Source organism: Acipenser ruthenus, chromosome 31 (assembly GCF_902713425.1).
Source record: "Acipenser ruthenus chromosome 31, fAciRut3.2 maternal haplotype, whole genome shotgun sequence".
In the NCBI taxonomy this organism is placed as follows: Eukaryota; Metazoa; Chordata; class Actinopteri; order Acipenseriformes; family Acipenseridae; genus Acipenser; species Acipenser ruthenus.
The window spans coordinates 8,656,461-8,672,365 of record NC_081219.1 but is presented as its reverse complement, the minus strand read 5'-3'; the positions used below and the strand labels follow the sequence as shown (position 1 = coordinate 8,672,365).

Here is a 15,905-nt window from a genome sequence, read left to right as displayed (position 1 = left end):
TGTACTAAGTACTTACGTATGTTAACTTTATTATATATAGTATTAAAGGTGCAGTAGTTGTTATTAATACCTGTTTGATTATCCATACAAATCGATTATGCAAAGGAGTATCGGTCCCAGTTAGTTCAGATAATTGACTGTATACTGTACTTGTGGCTCTTTTAATCATGTCCTTGTTTTGTTTTGTTTTTTTTTGTTTTTTTTAATTTAAGAGTCCAGGGCTTTGTTCCACCTAGGCAGTGGTTTTATTAAGCAGTTATTCTATTAAGGCGTTTTCACTGTGTTTTTAATACAATATTTCAGCACCTTGAATAGACTGAAAGTTCCACAAATAAGTACCACTGTTCTACATACAACACTTAAGGCTGGGGCTGTATGGTTTTTAATGACATTTTATCTTGAAACGACCCAGAATGTGTGCTACTACACAGTGCCTGTTTACTGTATATAATAAAGCCAAAACGAAACACATACTGATGCAGATATCTGTACGTCTTTAAAACTTTTTTTGGTTTGTTTTATTATTATTATTATTATTATTATTATTATTATTATTATTATTATTATTATTATTATTAATAATAATAATAATAATAATAACTTTCACAAAAAGCATGATAGAATGTTTCTAACACGGGCTAGTGGAGCAACCAACGAAATATCTAAAAAAAAAACAAAAAAAAAAAAACTGAGCACTGAAAAAACTAGCTTCAGGTAGTATGATTGAATAATGTTTTAAAGTAACAATGTAATTAAAAATTAAAAATGCATACACTCAAGATCCATTAATACAAACGACTTACTGTTTTAAAATGCCACATCCCGTTTGTCATATAAAGTGTATTTCATTTGTGTAACAAAATGCAGCAGCTGACATACAAAACCCGCCAACCCCCCCCCCCCAAAAAAGGAAAGACAGTTGACAAGCTAGGGGGTGACAATTGTGATGCACAGGAAGTAGGAAGCTATACAGACATTGCATTTGATACGGAGGAGGTTAGTTGTTCAAACTGAAAAAAAGAGAAACGTTTAAAGTTTAGAAAATGTATTAGAAAAGCATCCTTAAGATACATAATGAGGAATGAGGAATGTAAGCGGCTTAATGGTATTGTAGTTTATGTTTTCAAGAGCTGTGAATAATTTATTTGGGTTTTTAAACCAACGTTATATTTTATTAATTCAAAAGATTGACCATAAATTAAATGCAGTTTAAGATAAAACAAAAAAAAAAAGTGATGTTAGTTGTTTTTGACATCTCCAACTAAAGCCGCCTGTGGATTTTGCTTTGCAGTGAGTATATTTGATTTAGCGTTATTCATATATCTGAAAATGATGCTTTAACTGAAGCGAATAGCAAATATATAGGTTAAAGAAAAGAAGAAAAAAAAAACATCCTAAATGATACGACTTTATGCGTGTGATTTATATATGGATGACCTCCCCTTAACTCTCTGATTACGAAGATTCATACACGTGCAACAGAAAAGGCATAACCTACGATACGACTACTGTAATAATAGTTTTTTTTTCGAGTCACAAAATATGAAGAATTAAATTATGGTTCTGTGTGTGTGTTTTTTTTTACTTCCTGAATTTCCACCGTACATTTAAACAAAACAAAACACGACAGGAATTGTTTATAAATATATAATTTAATGTTTATAAATTTATATTTTTACTTGAAAACATTTGGACGAGTTAGTGTCTACATACATGCGGTTTTGTTTTGGTCCCTTAATGCTTTTGTTTGAGTAATAAACTTTTTTTCTTCTTCTTCTTTATACTAGACTGGCAGTGCTTGGTGTACTGTATTTCAATCTTAATATATTTCAATTATACAATATACTACTAGGTAGGTCATTTTAAACCTGCGTGCCACTAAAGAATGCCCCTTGTACTACTGTCATCACAGTTACAGCTCAGAAAACAAATTTGTTTGCTATACAGATCACTTGGTACAGAAAACAGCTATAGAGATGAGTGTATAAGGCAACAACATTCATATAGAAAAACTGTATTTGGGGTATGGGATAGACACCTTGAAACAATACAGCACATCTTCTAAATTTAGTGTTTTTCAATGATTTCAAGATGCATGTCTGTTGGTAGGTTTTTGTATGAGGACATCAAATGCCAACAGACTTACATTTCCTTCCATATAGTATTTGCAATATTTGTAGCCCCATAATATTATATATACTTTTATATTTTAATTCATTATATATTTTTTTCATTTTAGGTTTTTTCAGAGGCTCAAGTTCAGAAATGTTTCACTTCAAGTTTGTAAACCACAGCAACTCATTACTGCAAAAAATGAACCTACTGCGGGAGCAAGACTGCTTTTGTGATGTCGCCCTACAGATTCACAATTTCACATTCCAGGGACATAAAGTTGTCTTGGCTGCCTCATCTCCCTTTCTGCGGGACCAGTTCTTGCTTAACGATTCGAGGGAGGTTTCCATCTCAGTCCTGCAAAGCTCAGAAATTGGCAGACAGCTGCTGCTCTTTTGCTATACAGGCATACTGGAGTTCCCTGTGAAGGAGCTGGTGAACTATCTGACTGCTGCCAGCGCTCTGCAGATGGGTCATGTTGTAGAACGGTGTGCGCAGGCTGTGTCCCAGTACCTTGACCCAACACTTGCGGATATAAAAGGGGTGATGACTTTTAATGAGGTACAGCCCTGTTCTCCATCTTCTGACAGGGATGAATTTCAAGAAACCATAGATGGATTTGACATGGACTCACAGGACAGCGCCCATATAGTGAAAAATGCCCCCCCTTCTATAATTCCCTCCAAATGCAAGCGCTTCTTTTCCAAATCTCTAACCTCATCCATTGAAACCTCTGGAAGCAACACGCAGGACTATTCCACAGACGACTCAGTTGACCAGGAGGTGGTCAGTGGAGACATTTATATGCTCGCTGCCCAAGAAATCGAATTCCAGGGCTTAGCCTCGAGTAGCCCTGTGTCTGAAGAGAGTCTGCAACACAACCAGATCCAGTCTGCTTTGATCAGCAAGCTGATGTCGGAGAACTTGATCAGAGAGCACGACACCATATTGCAAAAGCCCTATTACTGCCGGAAGTGCAGCAAAGTCTTTCAACACCTGGAAAACTACATCAGCCACGTGAAAGAGCACAAGCTGTACCTGTGCTTGCGCTGTGGCAAGACATTCTCGCAGAAAAGTAACCTCACCCGGCACATACGTGTGCACACTGGAATGAAACCCTTCGAGTGCCCGCTCTGTAAAAAGGCCTTCAGCCAGAAGGCTACACTACAGGACCACGTTAACCTTCACACAGGCATCAAGCCTCACAAGTGTAACTACTGCGTAGTGCATTTCGCACATAAACCAGGACTGAGGAGGCATCTGAAGGATGTTCACAGGAAGAGCGGCTTGGAGAACACCTGTGAAAAGGTGGATGCACTCATTGTGGACAGCGATTAGAAGAAACTCAAAGCAGGCACACCTGTTTGCTGTGAATGCTGGCTGTCACAGATGTGAGAAGGCACAAACTCATGGTGTGGTAACTTGTACAGTTTACACAAGTTTGCAGTCCAGTGTGGAATCAGATTGTGTATGTAAATATGGAGGGTTTAAAGAGTGAGCAGTGTAATAGGTAATTTAAATTGATTTCACATTTCCCTTGCTATGGTATGGTGTTTGCCATCATTGAGTGGTTGTGTTGCTAAAATAATATGCATTTACCTGGCTTTGAACTTGCTTTAATCTTGTTTGAAGAATACCAAGTGCTGGCACTGAACAGCCTTCATCATTACATTCATATCAAGTGGCAATGACTTGGTTTACATGCAGTGTAGAAACTCCAGATTCCCTCTCCATTGTCATGAGCAGGGATCTGCGTTATTCCGTGAGTAAGAAATAAATAAGAGTAAAATTAAAGGGCTAAAGAAATAAATAAGAGTAAAATTAAAGGGCTAAAAATGAGTTTCCCAGCCACATTATAAGACACACAAACAGTACTATTGGGTAACCGTTAACACAGGAAGTATTCATTCTTGTTACACTACTTGGGTCTCTTTATGTTGTATTTTAGTTTATAACTTTTAATTATTCTTGAACTGTAACCTTGTATTACAGTGTAACATGTGTAATTCGCTTTGGATAAATGCGTCTGCTAAATAAATAAATACAATAAAAATGGTTACACTTTCAAATTCTAAGCAAGTTACAAGCTTACCAGCGCCATTAATCAATAAAACAAACACACACTTTTTTTTTTACTTCACATATTACAAATAGTTTCCTGTTATAAAAATAAAAAATAATAATATTCACGTTAGGTCAACTCCGAGTTAGTCTTCATCATCAGGCTGCTGTTGATCCACTTGGTACAGAGGAATATCGGCTTTTACACACATTTTGACAAAATCTGAAACCACAGTTTCACGCTGTTCTTTGGCAGTTGTAAGACGCTGAAATTCACCCTTGCCAAACTCGTTGACACGATCTTTAGAGGTGATTGTTATTGTTTTCAGCATCTTTGAACAGCTCTGAATACTGAAGTAAACTGAACTTGAATACCGGAAGCAGTTTTATTAGACCGGTATGTTTATATAAATTTAAAGCAAAGTTGCCTGTGTTAATGTTTATATATTATACTTGTATTGATTTAGTTATTATCAAACAAACAAAAAAAACCTTGCATGTTTTTTGACCCTGCCCAAGTGTAAAACTAAAAAATCTCCAAAAACATATAAAATCTGTGTTATCATAGAAAATCTGCGTTTTTCTGCGTTATTCGACAGCAAACGGATTCCTGGGATCCCTGGACATGAGACTGACGTAGCAGACACACATCACACGCATTCCTCATGCTAAAGGAAGTGCATGGAAACAAGTTCAAAATCTAGTTCAAGTTCACAAGACTTCAGGCAGTGAAGCTGCTGTTTAAAAAACTTCTTGTAAGCCCAGTTTACGAGAAGGCTGCACAATATTGGCAGTGCCGCAAGGCCAAATTGGAACACTGCCAAACACTTAAGTACACCTTCCCGTATTTTTATATCAATTTGGTCATTTTAACTTTTGAAGAATTTCTCTCCCTTAAAGAAAACTGCATGTAAGCCCAAATTGCCCGAAAGGTACTACCAAAATAGAGTGTCAAAAAGGTGAGACTTATTTTTATTTTAAACCAAGCCGATGTAACCTTTGAAGCTACTTACTCTTTGAACAGTGCCTTAACAGCACAGAGCTGTTTCTGGAATATACACATTCCAGTAACATGGATGGTCTGAGCCAGAGTAGAGCAGTCATTATCAAGCTTTATATGACAAGTGGGATCTGCTATTCACATGCATGGGGGATTCCAAAGCTTTTTTCTTGTAGTAACAGGACTCAGTACAGTTTCATTAAGAAATGTCACAAAGAAATGGGGCAGCAGTGTGGAGTAGTGGTTAGGGCTCTGGACTCTTGACCGGAGGGTCGTGGGTTCAATCCCCAGTGGGGGACACTGCTGTTGTACCCTTGAGCAAGGTACTTTACCTAGATTGCTCCAGTAAAAACCCAACTGTATAAATGGGTAATTGTATGTAAAAATAATGTGATATCTGTATAATGTGAAATAATGTATAATGTGATATCTTGTAACAATTGTAAGTCGCCCTGGATAAGGGCGTCTGCTAAGAAATAAATAATAAAATAACAAAGGCATTGACAACATAGTACTGATTTGGTTGAAATCAGACTTTTGAGTGGAAGCTGCAACTCCCTTTATTAAAGGAAGGACTGGAAAAGGAAAGACCAAAGCACTTGTCATATAATAGCTGTAACTAAAGGATGACACAAGTGTATTTGGAAGCAACTGTCTCCCTGGCTAGTATAAAAGCCTTTAATTGTATGAAGACTTATATCCTTGTACACTTGGTGCACCCTAGTTAACGTGTCTTAAGTAGAGTTTTAGTCCTGAGACTCTCCAACAGCTGCTTGGTTTGAAACTGCCAAATATGATACAGTACCAAAAAGCAAAAAAATAATAACCTGCACAAAAATGTTTTAATATACAAAGCTACTGTGCGTAATAACATTGTTATCAGTGTTGTGAGCGTTCCTATTTGATCATTATTTTTAGTTAAAACAGGGATACATATTTCTGTATCTGTATTAGTACAAGCTGCCTTAGTGCTAATCACTTTCATTGTGACAATTACTGTTTTATTTTACTGTGTAAGGACTTCGATAATTCACATATGTTTCTAGTACTACAAAGCTGTAGGTGAAATAAAATTTAAACTGCTATTTCTACCTAATCCCTTACTTTGCTGTAGGTGTGATCCTAGGTAGAATAATAGTCACAAGTACTGTTACTGGGCAACAATGCTTTTATGTAGTCTGTTCAAAGTGAATAGATAATACTAACAATTGCGTGACTAAATAAATCCTTGTATAATAAATGGTGGTGGTTCTTTAACCTTTAATTTAATCAATCAATCACCTGTGTAAGAGAAGCTTAAGCTTATGATTTTGAAATGTCACATTTTTCAATATTCGTCAGTTTTTGTTTAGTATATAGAATACTACAAAGCGGTATGCAATTCAAAATGTTAACGTAACAGTTCAGCAGGTTTCATTCTACTTTATGAAGCACACAGCCCGACTCAAGCCATCTCGACTCATCTCATTTGAGTATGCACAGATTTTGCGATCAGTTGTGCTCAGTTTTGGTTTGACGTCACAATTGAGTTTTTCCCGACTGGGTGTTGCACACTGCTAAGACTGAATTACTGACCACGACTAGATACTGGTGATTACTATGTATGCACATGTAATTATTATTGCCCTGTACACATTTTTGTATTAACTTAGCCCAACATAGCGACCCTCATATTATGCCTGGCATCGTATGCTGATTAGACGACGGAGACAGCGCTGCGAGGCAACCAAAAGAAGCGCTTAGCCTATTAATTAATTGACCATTTACACTGTGCAAACGTTTCAGGCAGTGTTTGACTTTTTGCATAGCTTGTCTACTACACTTTAGCCTGTGGTAAATAAAATCCAACCTGTTGATTTTGTATTTGACTGGTGTTTTTTTTCTCAGCGTGTGGATCTACGGGCTTGTGATTTGTGACCTATTGGAGATCGACTCACCGGTTACTTCTGTTTTAGCGCAGTAAGAAAATATAGGCTGCCAGTAGATTGATAATAAAAAGGTAAATTGATCATTTACCTTTGATTAGTAAACACCTAAAAAAAACTATTCAAATGTGCACATATCTGGTATTTTTTAATTCAGGACACTCGAGCAATTCAAGACTAATGTATTTTTACCTGTGGAACTAAAGCTGTCAACATTCCGCCATCTTCTATGACAAGTTACATGACAAGCTACGTCACGTAAACCTGCTTCATCCTTGGTTGACACCCTTATAACTAATCGGTCTCACTCAGTCTTGGTCGGCAACCACCGCATACAGACGGACTGATCACATCTGAACGAAACTGCGTCTGAAAAAGATTCAACATGTTCAATCTTCAAATCTGAAGACATCCCGACTGAAATCTGCATAATCTTGGTTTTTAGGGCACGCACACTGATACGATTCACCCAAACTCTGTACGGCCAGTTGAGATGAAATGAGTTGGGCTGTGTGCAGCGGGCTTAATGTGTCAACTTTTTACCTATTGGTGACCATGGATGGTAATGAAATGGAGGCAAATGTAGAATAAGTGCAATGACGCCAATAAAAATGCTGTCGGTGTTATCATCCTTCTCTAGTTTCTGCAGGTTATCTAACAACAACAAAGACTATATATGCAATGTCAATGTTAGAGGATAGTTGGTCACTGAGTTATGAGCCCCCAAAATGAACATCAGACCAGAAGCGGCATTCCTTTGGAACCCCAGAACTCAAAAGGGATGGCAGAGCCACACTTGTGCTTTTAACATATCATCTGAGCCTGGAAAAAAGTCAGAATTGTAAAATGTATCGTTCTACTTAAATATGGCACACTTTATCCTTAAAAATGGCACACTAATGGTATTATTCAGGTTTAGCAAGTAATTGATGGAACAGATGGCAACAAAAAATGGTTTATGTAAATTATCACCTAAACTATGTACAGTATCTACAGCATTGTATCCAGCTTGTAATCTGTATCCATATCTTGAAGAGACTGGTCCCTATGGCAATACAGAAAGGTACAGAAAGGTATTTCTAGGTAAATACAGCAATGTGAGCATCAAGCCCATTCTAATGCTGTGAAGTTCAGGTCAACTGCTTTCCTATTATGGTTGCCTGGATCGCTCAACAAGTGAATCAATTTATGACCTACAGACAGGCCCTTAAGGTACAAGGGGCAAGTGTCCCACCAATAGAAATGCAAACTTTCTTGTGTGCCTTCAGGGGCTAAACTTTAGATCATTAAAACAGACCCTTCTAAGTGAGGGGGCTGCAGTATTTCAAAGTATGTTTTTAAAACAGTAAAAAGCATGCAAAGCTATCCTGTTGCACTGCTGACGTACAGTAACCCAGATTTACCATTACCAAGTAACAAGAATATATATATATATATATATATATATATATATATATATATATATATATATATATATATATATATATATATATATAGAAATTGAGACAAAGATTTATATTACACTGTAAATATCCAGAATCTCTGGATATCAGGGCAATGCATGTATAATATCTTTATCTTGAAGTCTGGGGTCATGTTTATGTACATTCCTCCCACGCAGCATCGGGTCAAATACAGAAAACAGACACTACGCCTTTAAATAGTGAAGCGATACCTTATCTAGATTGTTCCAGGCTCCTCCTTTCTCCTGCCCTTCAGTTGATCTGCCATTTTTCAGGACATAAAAATCTGGAGCAGAAGGTACCATTTTTAATTTTAGATTTCTTCCACGCAGCTATTGCATTTAACCAGCACCCTAGTCAAGATCCATTTTGGATGAAATCGCTGCAGATGTGTGCGTGAGAACGGTAGCCTATGTGTTTAAGATTATTGACGCTAGACTTTGCTAGAGCAAACCTCTAGACACCGTGTCTAGGTGGAGGAAGATCGAAACGACAGATGTCCCTCTTGACCATAACTGTCTTTCTACCTCAAATTGAATTTGAATAATTGGTTTCTCCATCCATAGATGCACTTTATTTTTTAATAATGTAAACTTATAGAGTGCAAAACTCCTGACAGCCTCGGTATAAGGGGAGACTGCACAACTATTTTTGAGCACGTCTCGTTGTGTGACACGGAAAGCAGGTTTGAGAATGCTTATAAAGTGAACATTTGGATGTATATACTTACCGTGGAGACCATTCAAGAGAACAGCGGTGCGATCGGGAATACATAAAATGCTGGTTTAATTTAATAGACATGATGTTGCCTGTGTGTTCACCCTGTCTAGAGTAATCCTATTTATGTCTGTGCTGGATTACGTCACGTGACAAGTCTGTTTCAAGTGATCATTAAGTAAATACAGCTTCTCGCGCTAGGCAGGGCTTCTTTCTTCAGAGGCGGACTGGCAGTTTGAATTCTTCTTGGTTTGGCAGCGTACACAGAACTAGTGGCGAATGTGCATGTCCGGACAAATATAACAGATGTTTTGGTTATAGGCTACCAGTAGATTTGAAATCCAGGATAATGTTTTTAAACAGCTTGTGCTTTTACTTTTTTTCTTTCTTTCTTTCCTTTGAAAATATTTTGAATTTTGGCTTCAAAATTAGCTTTATTTATTTATTTATTTACTTATTATAATGTTATTCTCTAATCCAAAAATTGTTATAGTCACCACTCAGGGTTGTAAATTATCAAATCATTATTGACAAAAACAATTATTAAACAGCTTTTGTAACATATAGTTGATTGATAAGTCATTTTTAAAGTTAATTATGCAAACTATTTATTTATTTATAAATAAAAACACAAACCTTATACCATTACCCTGTTCAGTTAAATTTACATCAGAATCTGGGGGTATATAGTTGCATTTATCCGAATGTCACAACCTACAATTTTACATGTGCATGCAGTGGATGTAGGTCATTGAGATGTACTTTTTCATGATGGCTCTAATTTTGTTTATATAGCTTTGGCTCTTGCACATTGAGTAACGTTCTCAGTTATTTTCCTGTTGATAGTTTGGTTTTCCAGTAAAGCCAACATTTCCTGCTACAACTATAAAGTTCGCTTCCTACAGTTGCAATGTATTACCAGTAGCACCAGTAACGCATGAAGTGTATTTGTACAGGAAACAAAGAGGTAATTCCAGTTTAAGAGAACCAAATTCTGGGGAGGTGTTTCCTCCAATTGTGCTAGAAGTTCCTAACCCATGTCCTGGGGACCCCATGTGTCTGCTGGTTTTCATTCCAACTGAGATCTCAGTTACTTAACTAGACCCTTAATTGAACTGATAGTTTGTTTAATTAGACCTTTTTAATTGTTTTCAGCTCTTAAACAGTTGTTGAGTTCAGGTTACTTATACAATCTTATAGCTGACTTGACATATGCAGCTGTTAAGAGCTGAAAACAATTAAAAAGGTCTGATTCAGCAAATTATCACTTCAATTAAAGGTGTAGTTAAGTAATTGAGAGCTCAGTTGAAATGAAAACCAGCAGACACAGTGGGTCCTCAGGACTGGTTTGGGAACCACTGTGCTAGATGATACGTAAAGCACAAAAGGTGGTGCCAGAGCTGTGTAACACACTGTTTGAATGGGACCTCATTTGCTGGGGACAACCTACGCACAGACAATTATAATTTCAAAGATGGTTTCGAGTGCTGTCCAACGAAAAATGAAGTGATGACTGAGTAACCTCAAATTACCAGTAAAAGCTGCAATAAGAATACAAGACAATGCAAGATAACAGACTCATCAAAACTCTTGCAAAAATATAATTGATTGCTGTGTTTTCTGTTTTATCCCACAGGCCTGATGCAACATGGCTTCGAATTCGGAAATCCTGCACTTCAAGTTTTCAAACTATGGGGATTCAATGCTGCAAAAAATGGACCTCCTGAGAAAGCAAAACAGGTTTTGTGATGTCACGGTGTACGTGAACGATCTGGAGGTCCAGGGGCACAAAGTGGTCTTTGCTGCTGGATCATCTTTTTTGAGGGATCAGTTCTTGCTCAGTGATTCCAAGGAGGTTAAAATCTCCATCACCCAGAGCTCCGAAGTGGGGAAGCAGTTGATGCTATCCTGTTACACAGGCATTCTCGAATTTCCGGAGCTGGAGCTTGTGAACTATCTGACAGTGGCAAGCTTCCTCCAAATGGGTCACATTGTGGAGCGATGCACCCACGCATTATCCAAGTTCATCAAGCCCAGTGATCCTTTGAAGAGTCAAGGGGTGCAGAAAATGGGTTCTTCAGACCCCCTAGAGGACCGGTCCACTGCTGCTGTGACAGTGGAAGATGTTGAGGAGGAAGGAGATGAGGAGGAGGAGGAGGAGGAGGAAGTGATCATGCAGCCCAGTTCTCCAAACATCCAACAGGTAGATGACAATACCGATGGGGAAGACAATGCAATCACCATCGTAAAGGTTGAATCCATCAGTGAAGCATCTATGGCCAACACTAAGCTTCAGAACCACTTTCCTTCATCTGCACAAGCCCCATTACACACTCCTGAGCCTCAGCATTCCCTTATTAACTCCACAGTGGAGACAAGAATTGGGGACATGGTGTCACGCCAGTCACAGAGCTACAGTTCTGCTGCTAGTTCAGATAGCATGTTTGCTGGGAAAAACACATTTGGGGGCCATGCAAGGACACAAGATAAATGTCTCCAGTGGTACCACCAGTGCCCCAAATGTGCCAGAGTCTTTCGCCAGCTGGAAAACTACGCCAACCACCTGAAGATGCACAAGCTGTTCATGTGCTTGCTGTGCGGCAAGACGTTCACCCAGAAAGGCAACCTCCACAGACACATGCGGGTTCATGCGGGCATCAAACCTTTCCAGTGCAAGATCTGCGGCAAGACGTTCACGCAGAAATGCTCTTTGCAGGATCACCTGAACCTGCACAGCGGGGACAAGCCCCACAAATGCAACTACTGCGACATGGTGTTCGCACACAAGCCTGTGTTACGAAAGCACCTCAAGCAGATCCACGGGAAAAACAGTTTTGACAATGCAAATGAAAGGAGTCTCCAAGACGTTCCGGTAGATTTTGACTATAGTAGAGTTCACAACACCGATGCAGAAAATGCAGACCACAGCTTTGGGAACTGATGCAATATTCTAGTTTGAGACTGATAAAAAGATTTTCCGAAAGAGTTGGATATTTACAGTATGTAAAAAGACTGAAACATTTGTAACAGGACGGGGGCTCATTTGCATCTGTGGTTTTAGAGCTTTTAACCTCATCTCATCTCACCGTCAGGGGACTGGACAGAATCTGTAACAGCAGTGTCACACACAATACTGCCCTCTACATGTGGAATTACTGAAAATACTGGAGTTTTAAAGCGAACTGTTTAAATTTGTTAAACAGAAAAGGAGTTTTATTGACACATTCTGTGTGTGTGTGTGTGTGTAAGTTATAGATTATTTGATAAGACTGGGGGTGTAACGATTCATCATGTATTGATGAATTGTGATAATTTCTTTACATGGTATAGCGTATCGTAATAGAAGTATGTATCGTTTGTGTCGTGATTCAAGACCAAACGCAAAACATAGCTCATTGTGGATCACCGAATGGTTCGTGAATAAAGAAAGTGTGTTTTATAGTTGATATGGATACATACTCTCCCTATCTTAATTAATTTTTGTCTTAGCAAAGTGGTCCATCATTAAATTTGATTTAATTATGTCTTATACAAGTAGCTAATGAGGACAATTACATGTATTAGTTACATATCGCAATACGTATCGTATCATGAGATTAGTGAATTGCTACACCCCTGGATAAGATGGTTTGACTTACAAAAAGCGCTTAGTTTATTAATGTATGGATCCCCTAAACTGGTATCAGTTGGGTCCATGTGAAGACAGATCATAATAAATCCTCTTGTTGACACATCTAAACATTCTGTACATTGCTAATGAAAGGCATGCATAGCTTGTAGTTAGACTGTGCAATTAAATCTAATGTAGGAAAACCATCCTGAGTTAAATCATTCAAACCCCACTTTGTTGCACTTTATCCAGGATGAGCACATTGTGGTAGAAATAATGTGTGTATGCTGTTGGTTTTATTATGGTTAATGGTAATGTAATATAGACAGATACATAAACGGGTTTACAAACAGCTAGAAACGCCTGTAATGTAAAGCTGTTGTGTCCTTCCCATAGTCACGCTTTACAGACTGATCAGTGCCATGTTGACTGCCTGTAGTGGTTATACACCCTACTGCCAGTGTAATGGGAGGTCGTTCACGTTTGCTGTCCAACCCTTATAAGGTGGTGGGTTACTTGTATTGGTACTATTGTATTTTTGCCGTTGTTACTGAAACTTAGATACATCAAGTCCCCAAATAAATTATATTGTTGATTGAATGAACTGCACATGTTTCATTATAGCTGCTATTGAATGCAAAAGTTATGAGATGCCAAAACATGCTTTAGTTCAAAAGTAACAAGAATATAGAAATGTCTTGATGGAAATATGTCAGTCACTGCCTGTTCATTGATTGCTATACTTCTTGTTTCATCTTTACAGGAACTACCATAAGTGGCACCTGCATAAAAAATAACAAAAAATTGCACACATTTGCATATATAGGATTTCGAAAAAAAAAAAAAAAAAAAGCGGAATATTGCAATAGATAAGTTAATTTCTGCAAATATACCCGATGGTAGATCCATTAAAGATGAAGCAACTTCCATCGTAAGTATTTCAGTTTTACAGACCCTTGTCCTTCGTATATAAGTTTACTAGCCTGCTGTTTTGAGTGGATGTATCCTGTGCTACACAGCCTGTCTGCAGTTTGAGAGTCAAGTGCATCTACAGTTGGCATCACTATAAACAAAGGTCTTGCATCATCTGCTCATAGAAATAGTGTTTATTCTTATTAATAAATTAATAGCGTTCGGCAATGATGTTGTTCCCCAGTAACAGCAGCTCAGCAATGCGTTCAAAAGCAGTGTCTAACGCAGGTCTGAGACAGGTGCAGTCTATGCTGCTCCAGAAATGTCAGAGGGACTCGGTCTATTACAGTTCAAACAGGCATTAATCCCTAGGTGCACTGCTTATTGCTTTCTGCTTGAACATCTAAAGGTGTTCAATACAGTACAGACTGCCATGGGCTAATAGGATTGTGTTCCAACTGCTGCAGAGGTGCAGTATGCTGTCTAGTTGTCATGTATTTCATCCATATTGAATCAGCTTTGCATAGTGGGATAATGTAGACTGGTTATTGTCACTAGCAGCAGACTGGAATAAACATATACAGTACAGCAGTGTCATCAACAAGCTCCATTATCATACATTTCACAGTGCATTGTTTTCTTAACCCTCCTAATATGTTTTGTGTCTGTTTGACCCGACAGAGAATCACACTTAATGTAGCATAAGTGGTACAATAATTTTGTCATTACTTTTTCTCACGTGGGATGCATGGCCATATACATAGAAAAATGACATCATTATACCATTGAACAGATGATATTATACACAAATACGACAATGATTCATATAAACTTAATTTTGATTAATTTTGGGGGGGGGGGGGGGGTAGATTTAAATAATTGCTTTGTGAAAAGAGCATTATTATTTTTTTTTGGTCAATAACAGATGTTGTCAAATGCTCAATTTAAACAGAAGGGTGTACAGGTTGTGATCCATGTCGTTAGTAAATAAAAACAGACCCTGTTCATACAAGATGAAGCTGACCACAATCTTTACCATACTAAATGCATAGCTGTTTTATGTTTGATACTTATTTGTTTTAAATCAAAAACCCATATTAACCTTTTGAAAATAGAGATAGTTGTAAATACAGGTCAGTTTGTTTTACCAGTGTGCGGATTAGTCTACTGTAGGAACCTCATGAGGCAATGTAATGAACACAAGTACAAACCATGAAGCTGATTACACAGTACGTAACATTTAGAGCAGTTGAAAGATGAGAAAAGTATGCAGAGTGTGTTTGGCTAGTCTAAGCAACCAGGAAATCATTCGGGATTTTACTTTGCATGGATAATGATTTTTAAATATGGACCTTAGACTGATATGAATGTTTAGATGCACTTTTAAATTCTATCAAAGAGTAAACAGTGTTAAATATGTGCTAAGGATTAATGAGCTCAATGGGATTATGAGCTATTTATTCAATTATGCTTTAGTTGTGTTTATGGACTTTGTTAAACCTGTCTGCTTTCCTTGACGTTCTTTTACGTAGATCGCTCTCTTGTTGCCATTCCACTCGGTATCAGCGATTTCCTGTATATTTACAAAGTTAAATCTTCTTTTCAAATCAGTCATGTCATACTTAAAATATTTCTGAAGCAGCAGCAGCGTCTTTCCCACAATACAATGTAATTCGATAAGTATGTATTGCAGCTTTAGTTATACAGACAGTACAAAACTGTAAAGTGTGACGTGTTCATGTGGGAATATTTTAAATAAATAGAAAAATTACAGGTTTTACGGATTTTAATCTTGGTTAAATAATAAATCTTGGAAATAAATAATGTTCTGCACTGACAGATGTACTTTTACAATTTAACCGGTAGGTGGCACCCTTTACACTCTAATTTTGCAGCAACACCTATTGGCAAGTTTATCCCTACTTTTTTTCCTAATAAGTCTCTACTAATATGAATACAAAATCCTGTTTATTATAATTGCGTATGTTTAAAACCTAACTAATGCACTCTCACGTGCAAGAAATATAGATATATAAAATAAACTTACTTGGGAGTCACTCAATAATTCTTTCAGCGCTAAGTAGCTGCTAATGGTTAACCTGTCC

The 15,905-nt window shown here is 37.6% G+C and overlaps 2 protein-coding genes across 5 annotated transcripts; both read left to right on the top strand.

Moving 5' to 3' along the window:
* The first annotated feature begins 929 nt into the window (after nucleotides 1-929).
* On the top strand, nucleotides 930-7,500 carry LOC117396651 (zinc finger and BTB domain-containing protein 26-like). Of its 2 annotated transcripts, none has more exons than XM_059005661.1 (2): nucleotides 930-1,290; nucleotides 2,240-7,500. In XM_059005661.1, exon 2 carries the CDS (start codon nucleotides 2,266-2,268, stop codon nucleotides 3,448-3,450), a length of 1,185 nt encoding a protein of 394 aa, XP_058861644.1. In that variant the 5' UTR covers nucleotides 930-1,290; nucleotides 2,240-2,265; the 3' UTR covers nucleotides 3,451-7,500. The 2 variants fall into 2 exon arrangements, with proteins under 2 accessions (XP_058861644.1, XP_058861645.1); XM_059005662.1 differs by having other exon boundaries at nucleotides 932-996.
* A 1,291-nt stretch (nucleotides 7,501-8,791) lies between these two features.
* Nucleotides 8,792-13,769, top strand: LOC117973895 (zinc finger and BTB domain-containing protein 26-like). 3 transcript variants are annotated; one of them, XM_034927432.2, is made up of 2 exons: nucleotides 8,792-8,859; nucleotides 10,915-13,769. In XM_034927432.2, exon 2 carries the CDS (start codon nucleotides 10,927-10,929, stop codon nucleotides 12,217-12,219), a length of 1,293 nt encoding a protein of 430 aa, XP_034783323.2. In that variant the 5' UTR covers nucleotides 8,792-8,859; nucleotides 10,915-10,926; the 3' UTR covers nucleotides 12,220-13,769. The 3 variants fall into 3 exon arrangements, with proteins under 3 accessions (XP_034783323.2, XP_034783326.2, XP_034783325.2); XM_034927435.2 differs by lacking the exon at nucleotides 8,792-8,859 and adding an exon at nucleotides 8,905-8,953; XM_034927434.2 differs by lacking the exon at nucleotides 8,792-8,859 and adding an exon at nucleotides 8,924-8,966.
* Nucleotides 13,770-15,905: the final 2,136 nt, after the last annotated feature.

Bases quoted from the DNA above. Each gene is read 5' to 3' on its own strand.
- LOC117396651 (XM_059005661.1), top strand. From the start codon at position 2,266: ATGTTTCACTTCAAGTTTGTAAACCACAGCAACTCATTACTGCAAAAA.
- LOC117973895 (XM_034927432.2), top strand. From the start codon at position 10,927: ATGGCTTCGAATTCGGAAATCCTGCACTTCAAGTTTTCAAACTATGGG.